Source organism: Mchenga conophoros, linkage group LG5, assembly GCF_057382185.1.
Source record: "Mchenga conophoros isolate Kocher_MC1m ecotype Shallow Benthic linkage group LG5, M_conophoros_male_GT1.1, whole genome shotgun sequence".
Lineage (NCBI taxonomy): Eukaryota > Metazoa > Chordata > Actinopteri > Cichliformes > Cichlidae > Mchenga > Mchenga conophoros.
In genome coordinates, this window is record NC_140530.1 from 27391623 (window position 1) to 27407904 (window position 16282).

The 16282-nt window shown below is 37.7% G+C and overlaps 1 protein-coding gene across 2 annotated transcripts; it reads left to right on the forward strand.

Moving 5' to 3' along the window:
• The first annotated feature begins 1078 nt into the window (after positions 1-1078).
• Positions 1079-14566, forward strand: LOC146574762 (protein-glutamine gamma-glutamyltransferase E-like). 2 transcript variants are annotated; one of them, XM_085275611.1, is made up of 15 exons: positions 1079-1150; positions 3368-3538; positions 6089-6343; positions 6486-6604; positions 7022-7222; positions 7405-7582; positions 8946-9081; positions 9873-9982; positions 10278-10393; positions 10536-10662; positions 11315-11589; positions 11924-12098; positions 12204-12367; positions 13299-13432; positions 14360-14566. In XM_085275611.1, the coding sequence occupies exons 1-15, from the start codon at positions 1126-1128 to the stop codon at positions 14505-14507; spliced, it is 2334 nt and encodes a 777-aa protein (XP_085131737.1). In that variant the 5' UTR covers positions 1079-1125; the 3' UTR covers positions 14508-14566. The 2 variants fall into 2 exon arrangements, with proteins under 2 accessions (XP_085131737.1, XP_085131738.1); XM_085275612.1 differs by having other exon boundaries at positions 7022-7150.
• Positions 14567-16282: the final 1716 nt, after the last annotated feature.

Genomic DNA, 16282 nt, shown 5'->3' on the forward strand with positions numbered 1-16282 from the left:
GAGTTTTGATCTCCTCCATACCTGCTTCATGCCCTGGAGGACGGGGCTGTGGCCCCCCCACACCCTCTAGCAGATCATTACATGAAGGAACCTTTTAAAAACAAGTGCGTCCATGCTCACAGGTGTACACACGGGTGATCACACCCACAAACTACACCCTTTTTGGCTCCTACCTCAAAGCACACTGTGTTCTGTTGATCTTATGTGCTGCACAATAATGTTTAATATTTAGTATTTACTGTCATATTCCCATATATCATTGTGATGTTGTTTATTCTATTACTCTTGTTCTCTTCTGCTTGTTTTCTTTTTTCTTTCTCAGCAGGTGATCCAGGTGATTGATATATGCTTTTTTTTTCTTTTTTTCTTTTTTTTTTTCTATTTCTGCTCATTCTGTTGGTTTTTGGTTTTTGCCCTTCTCCCCCGTCCCTCTTCTCAGCTGTTTCTCTTTCCCTCTTTCTTTCTCCCCTTCTTTCCCCCAGTCAAGTCTGTCCCATATTCAGTAAGTGAAAATAAAATAAATTTAAAAAAATTAAAATAAAAAAAAGAACAGCCATTAGTCAAATTAATGCCACTGTCATGTCACCTGATTTTATGAAGTCCCAATTTTGAAGCCTTGTCCAGAAAAACACAGTTATCTTAGCTTTCTGAAACTAGGCTTAATAACCAATCTCTCAGTTGCATATCACTAAAATTCATACTCCTTTTAGACTCTAATTAGAATCATCATTTAGAAAATGAACAATCTGTTGTATTTAATTAGAGATGGAACTAGCGAAAAAAAACCTGGATCAGCATGTTGCCTTATCCAGACTTATTATTTACACAAATTAGATAGCACTATAAAATACACTTAGGATATTCAGAAACGCGCTAATAATTCAAAGGAAACAGAATGTAATGCACTGCAGCATCATATTATCCTATGTGTGTGTTTGTGTGGGTGGCTTTTTGAACAGGGAGGAAATGGTTCATCTAGTTTGTGTAATGTAAACTGGGTGACCTGGGGCTGGGTGTGACAGCTGGTTTAAAATAAATCAGGGCTCAACCACCTGTCAGTGTGGTGCTGAGTCCCAGCCAGAGAGCTTCTCATTGTACCTGAACTGCTGTGGAAAGTCTAGAAAGATGACATCGGAGACCAAACAGTCAAGTAAGTACATTAACTTTTAGACATATATTAACTGAAGTTTATCATCATATCTTTAAGGGCTTAATGTATTCTGATTTAAATTAAATTGTTTAATTTAAATAATAACAGTTAAATAGTCTTGTCAAAAGCAGGATTGCATTTGACAAGAGTTTTAGAAAAGTTTGCACCTATTTCAAAGTTTTTATAGAGTTAAAATAAAATCGTGTTATACACTTAGTTTGCATGACCTCAGTTCTCCCAGTTTCTAGAAATCTTACTTGCAGGTGCTGGCAAATAGAAATGAATGCCTTACAACAACAGTCTTCAGAAAGTACATGCCAGAGAATGTTGTGTGAAAAGCTCACATTGACACATTAAACAGGATTTTTGCAGTTTATTCTCTTTACATACACGACAACATGCCTGTGGTCATCATGTGTCAACCTGGAAATTCAAATATATGTTTTGCAAGTTGAAGTTAATCCAAAGTTTCAGATTCAGGCCAGTTTGGCATAAAATTTAGTTCAGGAAATCTGGAACACCTTCTAAATTTGATCGATGCCCCCATAATCAGTTTGAGTTTCGTACTCAAGTGCCCATTACATCGACGTAAGAGCAGTTGTTTTTGAATCATGTATTAGATTGTTGTGGTTATGTTTGTTTTTTTTATTCGGAAGGCATCTATAAATAATCATAAATATCAAAATATTAGTGCGCGTGATGTTTTGCCTCCCATCCAGGACCACCTCCAATATGTGACACCCTCCATCAGATTGTTTTAGAACTATCAAAAGATAAACACATCGTCTTTGTGGGTTTCAATTGTGCAGTGCAGACAGATTTAAGGCAACTGAGATTCTAGAAGGAACAAAGTAACATTTAGCAGCTCTGGAAACTGAATTAAAGAGCTAAAATTTTAAGATATCAATGAGACTGTGTTAGAAATATAAATATGAACTTATGCAAACTTGTAGGCACTGCAAAAAAAATGTATGTGAAAATATTTAGAAAGTGTTCACAGACTGACTTTAATGTCACAGACAGCCAAAACTTTCTATAGATATTAAGGAGAGGTCCCTTAAATGCATTCCCTCTCTCAGGTGTTTCAGTGTGTATTTCAGGCCAACCTTCATGTATGTTTAGTAAAAAAAAATGTGTATAAATTTATCTACCCAAGGGGAGAACTCTACATGCTATAGATTTATAAGTTTAATAAATCTAAAGAAAGTTTATAGTTTTGGGGTTTTTTTCTTACTGTACACCCTTGTTAAAAATGTGAGTAATAGTGACAAAATGTAGACAGTTAACTACAATATGAAAGCAGGTGTGTGCATTTTTCCCTCCCTCACACACACCCAAACCAAACTCACCCACCACGAAATCTAAAAAACTTCATCTCTCCTAACAAAAAGTTATAAATTCACTTTTCATTTCAAACACACTGAGAACCTGTTCAATCTTGTTTCCTAACATTAAAATTAAAAGTTTGACTGTGAAAAGTACTTCTCATATCAATATAGAAAAAGACAAAGTGTTAAGATAGTCTCTCCAAACCTCACTATTTTGTGCTTAAGTGTTTTTATGAATTGTGTCTCAGTTTTCCATGTTACTTGTCAGTGCAGTGCTTTTCTATGGATTCACCTGTTCTCCTGAACATACCCGTAGGACTTAAATGTGAGGTTTGTGTTTTGTTTTGTTTTTATTACCATGCTGTTGGGGTTTGGTCGAGACACGAGCATTGTGTTCATCACTGATTCTGCCCTGTTGAGGCATGCCCAATCCATGCATATTTTTCCTGACATGTAACTTCAACTTTGTGACGTTTGGATGACTCTCATGACAGTGTTTAAATAGTTTTATCTCCACCCTGCCTTGCCCTGGGTTCCTGTCACCAAATTGCTAGATAGAATTGAGACTTTTGACAAGCTGAGGCAGTTTTTTGAGGTGAATCGAGGTCACTAAAATCTTCATCTATTTTAGCATGGAGAAGGTATCGGTGTAGCAAGCTTAAAGCCTTTTGCATCCTTCAGTTGCAAATCTTTCCAGGAAACCAAGTTAAAATGTATCAGGAGATGACAGATATTGGTCTTTTTCTTTTCTTTTTTGTTTGTTTGTTTTTTAAAGTGTCATGCCATTAAAAATAAGTTTATTAAAATAAAGACTTCACTTTGTGACCTGACTTTCAGATATTTTTGTTCACAGTTAACATTTCTATATTTTATTTTACATTTCTTGCAGTTTTTAAAGGAGTGAATCTCAACTGTGAGACAAACAACACAGAACATGGCACCAAAAAAATCTCAAAGGATCAGCTGATTGTGAGGCGAGGCCAGCGGTTCACCGTGAAAGTTGAACTGACACAGCCGTTCAACCCCAATCTTTACCCGCTCACCTTTACAGCAGTAACAGGTTGGTCCACCATTAAATGATGTTTTTTTGTTTGTTTTTTTGTAAAAAATGCAAACATATTGTATGTAAACCCTCCCAAGTTAAATCCTTATAATAAAAAATATGTCCAAAGTGTACAGAAGATGCTGTTTGATGGGCGCTGAACAAACATTTACTGACCCAAAGCTGTTGACTAGGGCTGTCACCGTTAATCACCGTCAATTAACGGCAACACCACGTTAACTCGGCATATCTCCGTTAACGGGTTAATGCAGATCACCCTTTGTGTTGGGCTGGACTGCGTCAACGGGTTAGCGCGGGTAGCTTGATTAACGTATTAGCGCAGTGTTGGCGAGTAACGGAATACATGTACAAGCGTTGCGTATTTAAAATACAAAATATGAGTAACTGTATTCTGTTACAGTTACCGTTTAAAAAGGTAGTGTTACTCTGTTGAAATAAATGGATTACACGGCGGTCTTTTCCTGTTTCATATGTTAGGCTATGCCCTCTCTGTCCTTGGTAATTCCACGCCAGTGGAAACCCAAACAAAACACGCATTAAAAGGCTCTAATGTCTGTGTCTCAATCTCGCGGCCCATGTCACCTCTACTTGCTATAATGATGTGACGAAATATTTTTTTTAATTATTGTTCAAAAATTATTTAATATAAAGGCAATAGGCACAGTGTTACAGGCATAGGCCTAAACAATGTAGCTTCATGGGCAGTATTGGCCAGTTGTAAGTAAGTTATTAAGACTCTACTCTACTCTGTGTTCGTGTTTTCCTCCGAAACAACAAATTCCGTTGGAGCGGCCTTTCAACGCCTCTCTCTGTCTCTCGCTAGCAAAGTCGACCCAGACAACAAAGTAAAGCTAGTTTTCGGCTATGAACTCGACACGGAACCTGACGTATTAGCCAGAGGACCTGTTTTATATACACGAAAAACAGTTTTCTATACGAGATCGTTGCAAAAAGCGCAGCCTTACCTAATGTCCACCCTACTGTTACTCATTTTATATTAAGATTTAAAAATCTAGTTGCTATTGGTATGGCGAGTAACCTTCAGTAATAGTAATAAATCACACAGCAATAGTACATTCATGTAGTTGTAAAAAGCATGATAATATATTAAGAAATCCAAAGTATTTAGAATACGTTACTCCCATTGAGTAATGTAAAGGAATACGTTACAAAATACATTTTGGGGCATGTATTCTGTAATCTGTAGTGGAATACATTTTAATAGTAACCTTCCCAACACTGGCAGCCCCACACAGAGGGTGATCCGCGTTAACTCGTTAATGGGGATATGCTGTGTTAATGTGGATTTGGCGTTAACATCATTTTAACGCGATTAACGCTGACAGCCCTAGTTGGGACTCAAAGCAAAAACCTCCAAGCCCATTGAAGGCACCCTTTTTGAGCTTTGGAAAGGTTTTGATCCAGGAGAAAGTCAGTCTGAGGAATTGATAGCTGCAAACTGTGCATGTTTGGTTTATATAATTTGAATTTATATTTTTTAAATTTAAATATTTAGTTTGCAGTTGTGACACTTTATAGTAAATAAAAGAGATGTTTGAATATTGATTTCCATGTATCAACAGGAGTTTGTTTATGTTTGCTTACTTTTGTTTTCTTGGTTTTTTTGTTGCTGTTATTTTTATTATTGACATTAACATTTTTGAAAGATCTGTATGGATACATATGAAGAATTTTGTGAAAATCAATACAAAATATAAATTTAAATAATAAATAACAGCTACATGTGGTTAAGTGTAGTTTAAAAAGAGGACCCAAACACAGGAACCAGAATCAGGTATTCCCAACAAAAAGCAGGTTTTACTAATGAGCTGATGGAATTTAAAAAAAAACAACTAATTGGGCAATCAGGAGAAATAATATCAGGTGAAACCCATGAGGGTGTGGCAAAAATTGAAAGGGTGAGGAAAAAGCCAGACATGACACATAAGTGAAAGGCTAAATAAACTAAGCTTTACTTAAAGGTGTTTTGCCAGTTAGCACAGTTGGATATGACCACTGTTTGTCTTTTAAACTATCTTTCAGCCTTCTGTTGCAATCAAATTCAAAATGAGCATTGGGTACTGTGAAAAAGTCTTGAGCCACTCCTGGGAAATACAGCAATGAAATGAAAATTTTTACAATTCTGAGTTTGAAAATCAGTATTCGGTATGGCCACCTCTGTTCCTCGATGCAGCCTGAACTCTATTAGGCAAGCCTTCTTGTAGTTTTAAGTAGCTTTCAATGATTGTTTTTTAAAGGTTGGCTGTCATTTATTCTATTCTCCATCAAAATGGGACAGTCTATTAATTTTGTTCTATTATGTGTTTTTCTATGAAGATATACTTTTTCTGCATTGACAGTGTGTTTGGGAACATTTTCATGCAGTAAAATTTTGTCATTTGCCCTGTGTTGACTACTGGAAATGATTCAGGTGTAACTCACACTGGTTAATGATGTCTGTCTTTCATGTACACTCTGTAGTTACAGAGTATTGTATTGTTGGTACTGTATTGTCACATCTATGATCTCTGTGAATCCTCTCTGCAGGAGAAAATCCATCTGAGGACCTGGGAACAAAGTCATGCTTTGGTATGCCAGACAGAATCCAGCGTTCGCCATCAGCAAAGGCAGTGTGGAAAGTGGAGCTAGAGAAGGGATCCAACCCACCAACAGGCTCCTTGAATTTGACCATTACCCCCCCAGCTGACACTCCAATCGGAAAGTACAACTTAACCGCCAGACATAGGGATGAGGAAACGTTGTTGGCAGAACTGGTTGTGCTCTTCAATCCCTGGTGTTCTGGTAAGTTATCTTTCTATCTGCCGACCTGTTTTCCAGGCTCTCCAGCACTGTTCATCTGTTGCTGTTGTTTTCCTTAAAACCACTATTATCCATCCATTAATCCGTCTGTCTCATGTGGTTATCCCTATTCCCGCCTCTGTAGATGATTCAGTGTTTATGCAGGATGAGAAAGAGAGACAGGAGTTTGTGATGAATGAACGTGGTATAATCTACAAAGGAAGTGGGAACTACATCACATCTATTAACTGGGACTTTGGGCAGGTACAAACACACACACACTGTGTAGGCTTAGTGGATTTGTGATTCTAGGTTTGATAAATCAAAACCGAAAAGTACCACATTAATCATGTTTTTACCAATCAGTCTTTTATTCTAAGAGTTCTATTGTTCAGTATGGTAGAGGCGCAAAAAAGATGGTCACTGTTAATGGCTTGTAGGTGTAACTCCTTAATCGGAGAGACATATATTTATATGGTGTGAGACTACTGTAGATCATTATTAACATGCTATTATGAAGTATAGAGTAGTGACATTTTTAGATATTAGCTGCTTCAAGTTAATATTTTACTTTAGAATTAATTAGTTAATGTAAATGCTTCGATTATTTTTGACTCTGCCATTAAGTACGAATAACCTACAGCACTGTAGTTTAAGATAAGCTGCTCTCTTCCTGTCTAGTTTGAAGAGGACATGATGAAGATTTGTCTTAAGATGTTGGATGTCAACCCCAAACACCTGGCAAATGCAGCTAATGACGTTTCTGCTCGCTGTAACCCCATCTACGTCAGCCGTGTGGTCAGCGCCATGGTAGGATATTTATGTATATACATGTGTTTTGGACAGATGTACTGTATTTGCACTGCAAGTTTCACCAAGAAGGTAATTTAAAGCATTTTACATAACGTTTAAAAGGCATCATAAACAAAATAACACATTAATTATAAAGCATTACTATAAAGCATTAATTAACAAAACCTTTTGTTAATTAATGCTTTATAGTAATTTTGAGGGGAGCCAAAGCTCACTCACTCACTCACCTTTGTTTTCCTGTTTTGCTCCAGATCAACAGTATGGATGACTGTGGTGTCCTGGAGGGACGGTGGTCAGCTCCATTCTGGGGTGGAACTATACCCTCTCACTGGTCTGGCAGCTATCCCATCCTCAAGCGTTGGTATAACATCGGCTGCCACCCAGTCAAATATGGACAGTGCTGGGTATTTGCAGGAGTGATGTGTTCAGGTACTGGCTAACTCTGCAAGTCCTCACTTACATACAGTATCTATTTAGGTGGGTAATATGAATACATACCTAAATATCTGTTATATATACAGTATGTGTTTAGGCAAGTGAAATGAGAAATAAGAAATAAGCTGCCTTATATTGCAGGTGCTTTAGTTTACATACATTATCAACTTTGCTGGGTATACCTTTTTATTCATCCAAATATTTAATCAGCCAATCACAGGGCAACAACTCAAAAACTTAATGGCCTATAGACATGGCGAAGGTGCTCTGCGATAGACTGGCAACCTTCACAGGGTGTACCCTGCCTCTCACTCTATGGCAGGTGGGGTAGGCTCCAGCCCCCCTGCGACCCTGAATCAGATAAGCAAAGGAGAAAGGATGGCTGGATGGACATGGTAAGGAAGACCTGCTAAAGTTCAAACTGCATCAGAATTGGGGAGAAAGGTTGTATCACCTGGATGACTGAGAACCTTCACATTTAAGTGACTTTAAATGTTACGTGGTTGATCCTACCAGTCGGCTGGTCTGAGTATTTCAAAAACTGCTGATCTACTGGAATGTTTTTTCACAAACATTTCTAAGGTTTAAAGTCCTTAAAAGAGAAACTCAATAAGCAGCAGTTCTCTGGGTGAAAATGCCTTGTTGTTGATAGCCGTCAGAGGATAATGGCTTCAAGCTAATAACAGGGAAAAAATAACTCAAATAACCACTCACTACAATACAACTATGCAGAGACCTAAAGTGTAGAAACTATAAGTATAACATAAGCAGAAAACCATAAAGAGAACTAGACCCATGAGCAACAATAAATCAAGGAATATTAATTAAACCTGAAACACATGCGATATGACATCTGTCCTCATTTGTATCAACGGTTCTGCCTGGTACTTGTGGAGCGATGGTGTCTGGGATATTTTCTTTGCAGACTTTGTCCAATTTACCAACTGAGCATCATTTAAATGCCACAGCCTACCTGAGGGTAGCCACTGACCATGTCCCTTGCTATATGACCACCGTCGATTAGAACAGTTCTGAATTTCTGAGGAATGTCTCTGTCATTTTGTTGAATATATGTATGAAGAATAAAGGCAATTGTGGAGGCAAAAGGGTCCTAGCAAGGTATATGTACCAAAGTCTCAAGTTTGTTTACAATTGCCAATTTTCTAGTGTTAATATAGGATTACACTAAAAGTCTGGTGAGCCATAGCTTTAGTGGTTTACTGATTTGTCTTTTCCTTATAACTTTCCATCACTAGGCCAGTGCAACAACATTTAACAATAAGATGCTAAACTAATGTACAATTTGACAAATATCACATTTTTAAAAAATCTGTTTTTTTAATGTTTGTATTTCCAGTAATGCGTCTGCTGGGCATCCCATGCCGTGTGGTCACCAATTACCAGTCAGCTCACGACAGCAACAAGAATCTGATCATTGATGTGTACCATGCTGACTATGGAGTGAGAGAGAAAGAGACCAAGGACAGTGTCTGGTAAGATGACACAAGCTCATATGGCTTATATTGAGAAAGCAAACAGAGAGAGATACAGATCAGAACTAAATTCTGTGGTAAAGAGTTGAACAGTTCCTTTGTACACACACACACACACACACACACACACACACACACACACACACACACACACACACACACACACACACAGAGGGAGAGAGAGAGTTTCCCTGAGCATTGTACAGTCTTAATTTCTCACAGAACTAAATAAGGTTAATTTAAAAAACAGAGAGGCACTATATACAACAAACTATAATTTATCCAATTTTCAGTGGTTTTGGAAAAACAAACACCAGAAACGCTATAGAGCTACAGGGTTGACTTTCAAAAGGTTTTGCTGTTTTTTTCTGTTTTATTAGTACTCAACCACCATCTTGTTCTTGATATGTCAGACTGCATAAAAGAGGACAAATGAAATTGTGTCCAAAAGTCTAAAAGGCTTTTAATCTTGACTGTGGTTTTACAAAGTATGTCTTGTGTGCTTTGGGAGTGGTGACTTTGTCTGAAAGCTTTTAATCTGTCAATAGAAAGAATGTCCTTAGTGTGATTTATGGTGCCATTTCTCAAGCTTAGGGTAGGGTTGGGTGTTTACCTTACAATATAAAGTTCCTTGATTCAACTGTTGTTGTGATTTGGTGCTATATAAATACAATTCAATTGAATTGAAGTGAATCACCCAGCCTTCTTTGCCATGTTCTCGAGTTTTTAAAGCCACTGTTGTGTTTCCACTGACTCCAACATCCGAATTTTGTGTCATGTTTATGTTTCAGGAACTATCATGTCTGGTTAGAGTGCTGGATGAGGCGAACTGACCTGGGAAAAGATGGTAAATATGACGGCTGGCAAGTTCTGGATCCAACGCCACAGGAGAAGAGCGATGGTATGAACTCTTGTCTCCTCAGATTTTCTTCCTTTGTCTAATGACTTTTCTTTTCCTACTTTAACTATTCATTTTTTGCCAGTAAATATACCAACAATTTTTAAGTATTGTTTTTGAATGTGATATTCGATTGTGTGATTTCTTTTCATCTAGTGCTGTTAGTGATGGCAGCTCCATGGTTAGAAAGTTCCATATTTAGTGCCATGAAGTTAGAATAAAAACTACTCTGTATTAGTAAAGCATGTTTCTTTATTTAATGTTCATCTGATGGCTTTTCTTGCTTGTCCTTTTGCAGGTGCATACTGCTGCGGTCCAGCCTCAGTCAAAGCCATCCTGAATGGAGAAACCGATCTAAAATATGATGCCCCATTTGTTTATGCTATGGTCAATGCTGACTGCATTGACTGGCTGGTTAGTGAACAGAGCTGTACTATATAAATCCACAAATAACATAGTTAGCAGCACCAAAAGAGGAGCAGCCTTTAGTATAATAGCAATATTTATTATTTCAAATTTTGGTTTCTATCGTGTTTCTTTCTTTGTGTCCTGGCAGTGTAAAGCTGATGGCACAATGGTGAATATTTTCTCTGACACCAAGAGAATCGGACAGAATATCTCCACCAAGGCTGTTGGCTCCAACACAAGGCTGGACATCACAGACAGCTACAAGTACAAGGAAGGTGGGTTCACCTAAAAGACGTGTTTCTTGAAGACTTAAATGGAGAATTTTGTTCTTTACCATCCTGATATTATGAAAGTAGATCTCACAAGGGACATGACACTGGTAATGATTTGTCAGTCAGAAGTTACCACTGTTATACCACCCCTATTTATAAAATGAGCATTTTGATGTGTCACATAAATCCTGAAATGAGCATGTGAGACCAAAATGTTAATTAAGGTCACAGATCAACAGAGTGGTAGTGTAAAAAAAAAATTGTCCTTTATTTATCCAGGTAAAAAATCTCATTGAGATTAAAAATCTAATTTCCAAGAGAGACCTGGCATCATGGCAACAAAAATTAAAATTCATGAACAGAACAGGATGTTGCATCCGCCTTTTTATATACAGTCCATTGTGCTAAGTTAGGCTGTCTTTGGTTCTTTGAATGACAGATAGTATTCGGTTAAAAAAAAAACTATATAAACCTTGTTTTAACGGTTCACTAGCGATCTGCAAAGAGATTACAAATAAAAATGGGTTTGGTGACTGTGTTCTCTGTTTTCTGATACTAATAAGAAGGTTAAATAAAACCTTTTGGTCAAGACATAGTAGAAATTCTTTAACAAAATTAATTTTCACTCTCACTCTAAAACTTTCCACTCTTACAGGGTCTAATGAGGAGAGAACTGTATTTAGATATGCCCTCACCAGAGATTACTCCAGAGATGAAGAGGAAAAGAACAATAGAGGGACAAATAATCCAATCCAGAATGGAGGAACAACAAGTGGAACTGGGATTGGAGGAACAACAAATGGAACTGGGAATGGAGGAACAACAAATGGAACTGGGAATGGAGGGAGGGGAGGGAACAACACAGAGACTACAAATAATACAAATGACAGCATCCTTCCACTTCCACAAATATCCATGCGAATTGAAGAGGTACATCTCAGTTCCTTATATATGTTTTTATTTTTAGAGCTATTCAAGTAGATCTTAAATATATTTTAGTATTTACCTTTATCTTTGTTGTGTGAATTTCTGTCTACTTTTTACGAATGTAGCAGTGACCTTTTTTCCACTGTTAACATTTTTTCTATTAACAAAAAAATAAGAACTCCCAGAAATACATACGAACAGGGTCAGTGTCAAAAATCTGAGTTTCTCCTCACTGTGCCGCCTGCGTAAATCCCAACAGTACTTTAGGCATTGAGGCAACTGTTGTTGTGATTTGGCGCTGTATAAATAAAATTGAATTGAATTTGTGGTGCTGCAGGTATCCAAGCCAATGGACGGTCAGGACGTGAGTCTGAAGCTGGTGCTGAACAGTGTGAGCCGCACTGCCAGGCCTGTGTCCATCAATATCAGCGTCCAGGCCATGAGATACAATGGCTCACCGTTTGAAAACATCCAGACTGAGACAAATGAAGAGACACTGCAGCCTGGGAAAGGTGGGTAAATTGCTGAGGAGTTTCTCACAAGTGTTTTTATTTATTTGTCCTGGTGGGGGGACTGCAACAACTATAATTGTCTCTCACTCCCTCTGTCTGCTCCAGATCTGTCCATTCCTATCTTGGTCCCCTTCTTGGTGTACCACAAACACATGGTAGGCTCTGACAGCATGAAGATTTCAGCTGTAGTCACAGATAAGCTGGAGCCAGGAAATGTATACCTAGCAGTGAATGATGTCATTCTGTTGAATCCTCCTATGTCCATCACAGTGAGTAAAAAACTACCATCTCTGTGTCTCCTTAATCATTATGTTGCTTTGTTCGAAGTAACTGTCACATTAGCTGACTGCTGTTGATTGTTGATAAAATAATATATTATACTTAATATATACATACTCCTCTAAATACTCTTATAATATAATTATATTTAACTATGTTATATGCCTTTAAATAAATATAGAATATAATTTCTAATATATATATATATATATATATATATATATATATATATATATATATATATATATATATATATATATATATATGTGTGTGTATATATATGTATGTATATGTGTCTATGTGTATGCATGTGTATATATATATATATATATATATATATATATATATATATATATATATATATATATATATATATATATATATATATATATATATATAAAACTAAAGTCTGCAACTATGCCAGCATCTATTCAGGCTGTTCTTGGCCAAAGGAGGACTTTGAGCAAATAATGCTTCAGCTGACATGTTTCTTTTTGTTTTTTTGTTGTTGTTTTTGTTCACAAGTGCGTTAGATGCATAAAAGCTTGCTAAAGTAGCACAAAACAAATAAATAAAATAACTAGCTATAAGTTGGTATAGCTCAAACTGAGCCTGACCTATATAGATGATGAGTCAGTTCCTATTTATACAGTTCATCTTCAGCAGCTTTGGTCTCTATACCAAATTTTGTGTTTGTCCATTAAGGATTGAAATGTGACTCCTGTATCTGTAATTTTATATGATGTGGGCTATCATGTTTATTTTTCATGCATTGCTAATGGTAAAAAAAGAGGCTGGATAAACTGAAGGTATAATTTGTAGTTTATATTTTCAAGCAGGTTGGAATCAAAACTGGACATGCAAAGATTTTTACATTGTTTTACTGACTAATAAGTAAACAGTGAGATTTTTGTTTTTCAGGTTAATGGTCCAGTGAGACTGAACCAAAGGACAGTTGCTGAAGTAGTTTTCATGAACCCAATCAACAAGATGCTGACGGACTGCACTCTGACTATCTCTGGAAGTGGTCTAGTGGATGGGGAGGAAACATGCATGTATGTGTGAAAGATCTGCTACCTTAATTATTTATTTTGAGCCAAGAGGGAAAGGCAGTAAAAATACTGACTGTGTGAGTGAATGGGTCAATGCTCTATCATTAAGACAGGAAAATCTAGAATTTAATTTTTATTCTTTCTCCTGCAGCCTCTGGAAGTGTTTAAGGGTCTGAGAGTAACATGAAGATTAAATATAAAAACAGAATTGTAAATGGACTGGTTCTTATATAGCGCTTTTCCACTCTTCTGAGCACTCAAAGCGCTTTACACAACTTGTGCATTCACCCATTCGCACAAGCACAACTGACATTCACACACATTCATACTCCGATGAATGCATCGGAGAGCAATTTCGGGTTAGTATCTTGCCCAAGGATATTTGGCATGCAGACTAGGGGAAGCCGGGAATCGAACCACCAACCTTCCGATCAGTAGATGACCTGCTCTACCACCTGAGCTACAGCCACCCAAATTTGAATTCACAAGTACAAATGGGTTGCTTGTCTCTCTAATATTGATAAAAACCTGCTCTGGAGCGGTTTAGGTCTGCAGCATAAGTTACATAACTATAAACAACAGTGAGAAGCAAACCACCTTTATAACGCTGAAAAACAAGTGTTAGCTCTGACGTTACCTGAATAAGCCCAAATCCTGCTTCATAGTACAGGCCTCAGGACTTTCTAAAGAACGTAGCCCCAGCAAAATCCCTTGAAGGAATAATGATAAGAGGGTCATCTCTTTGTAAAAGTCTTTTCCGCAGTCTGAAGTTTTCAGATTTTACCATATCTCAACATTATTTGGATGTCTGGCAAAGTTGTCTTTTCAACAGGCTTCTAGTGAGTTGTTACTGTGTATAAAATGTTATGTCAAATCCACAAACTAAACATCAACCTTAACAGTTCTGTATTACTCTTATGTTTCCCACAGACTTCCAAATCTGAGGCCAAGCAACAGGATACGTATCCAGTTGCTCTTTTTTCCCAAGAAGACCGGAAAGAAAACTCTCATGGCTGACTTTGACTGCTCCTCCTTCAGAGACCTCAAGTGCACCTGCACTTTTGATGTTCTACCATAAAACCTACCAGTTTATTTCAGGCTTTTCATTCATTCATTCATTTTTACACAACTCTGTGTGTGTGTATATATATATATATATATATATATATATATATATAGATATATATATATATATATATATATATATATAAACTTTTGAGGTTGCTTTAAAAAGCAACCTTTGTGGGATAAGAGATAATAGTTTTCTATGTATTTTTCCTTTCTTTCATTCGCTGATTTTCAGAAGAAAAAACAAGTTTGTGCTTCTGGACAGTGTGGAGAAGGGAAATTATTTTACTGCTATTGTTAAATAATTGTCATCAGTACCATTGCATTGAGTCGAGGACTACTGGCTGTCTGCGTACAGAGTGTCTTCCCACGCGTGTATTCATTAAAATCATTGTTTGACCAAGACCTTCTGGACCAAGAGTGGTGTGTACTCTCCTTCCTCAATTTTGAACCTTAACAACAGAAAGTGCTGCACTGATGTTTCATATAACTGCCGCATTCACTGTCACCATGTATTCTGACACAAAAGCTGACACTACTACATATTTTAAGCTGTTACGGCCACTTTAGGTACAAACGCTCAGCTGATGCTCATGTGAAAATGAATGTTTACATATTATTAAGAATGTAGCTAAACCTGTTGTACAAACAGCAAACTGAAAAACAGACACCTGTATTCTCACTGTGTGTTTTATCTCAGACTCTGAGCTTTATTAACTACTCTTAAAATATGTATTGGTTAGTGTTCCTGCAAGCTTATTCCTGCTCCTGAAGGAAGCTACAAGCAAGCACATGGCAATCACAGCAGAACAGTAATATTTTCAAACGCTTGCCTGTCAGATTTGCATCTGCTAAATGAACTGGAGCTCTTCATAGTGTTTACGAATGGTACGACACAGTAAGATTTCCTTGTGTTTGCATAAATTCCTCTGGCCTGTTGATGAGAAGGTGTTAAAGTGCCTCCCTGTGGTTGAGAAGTAAACTGGCCTATACTCATGTGTTTTATTTGCACTGTAGATTTTGTACATTTTTTATGACTATACAAATAAAATGATTATTGGAAGATGGTTAACATTTTTGTTTTTATTAATAATGCTTCTGGCCTTTCTGTCATACTAATAATTTGTATTTTTCAAGAGAGACCTGAGTGTTCTTACACACTACAACTGTCACTCACAGGGGATATAGGCCTTTGGAGGGCCTGGGAGTTCCCAGAGAGGTGGAGTGTAAGACCCGACCTGACATATATAGACACGGACAAACAGGCACAGACACAAACATGCATTCCCACCCTCATGCACACATATACAAATACTCAGCACTAACCCAACGTAGGGATAGACATACATGGACACTGTACACACAATCACACTCCATACCCAAGGCCCAGCCAGAGCCCTAGCACGGAGGCGAAGCACCCCCGAACCCCAAGCCTGCCACACTGGTGATGGCAAGCTATGTTGTAGCCACAGCCACCCTGGGGCGCACTGACAGAGGACACTGGCGCCACCGGGCCCTCTGACCACCACCAGTAGGCAACGGGTGAAGTGTCTTGCCCAAGGACACAACGACTGAGACTGTCCGAGCTGGGGCTCGAACCGGCAACCTTCCGATTACAAGGCGAACTTGTACAACAACTCAACAACTCTTGAGCCATGATCGCTCTTAGAACACCCTCTAAGAGCAACCAGAGCCACTAACCAGGTTATGACTACAACCCCTGGGTTAAGCCCTCCAGGGATAACGTCCCTAGGGATTCTCCAGACGCCCTAAGCCCGTCCCAAC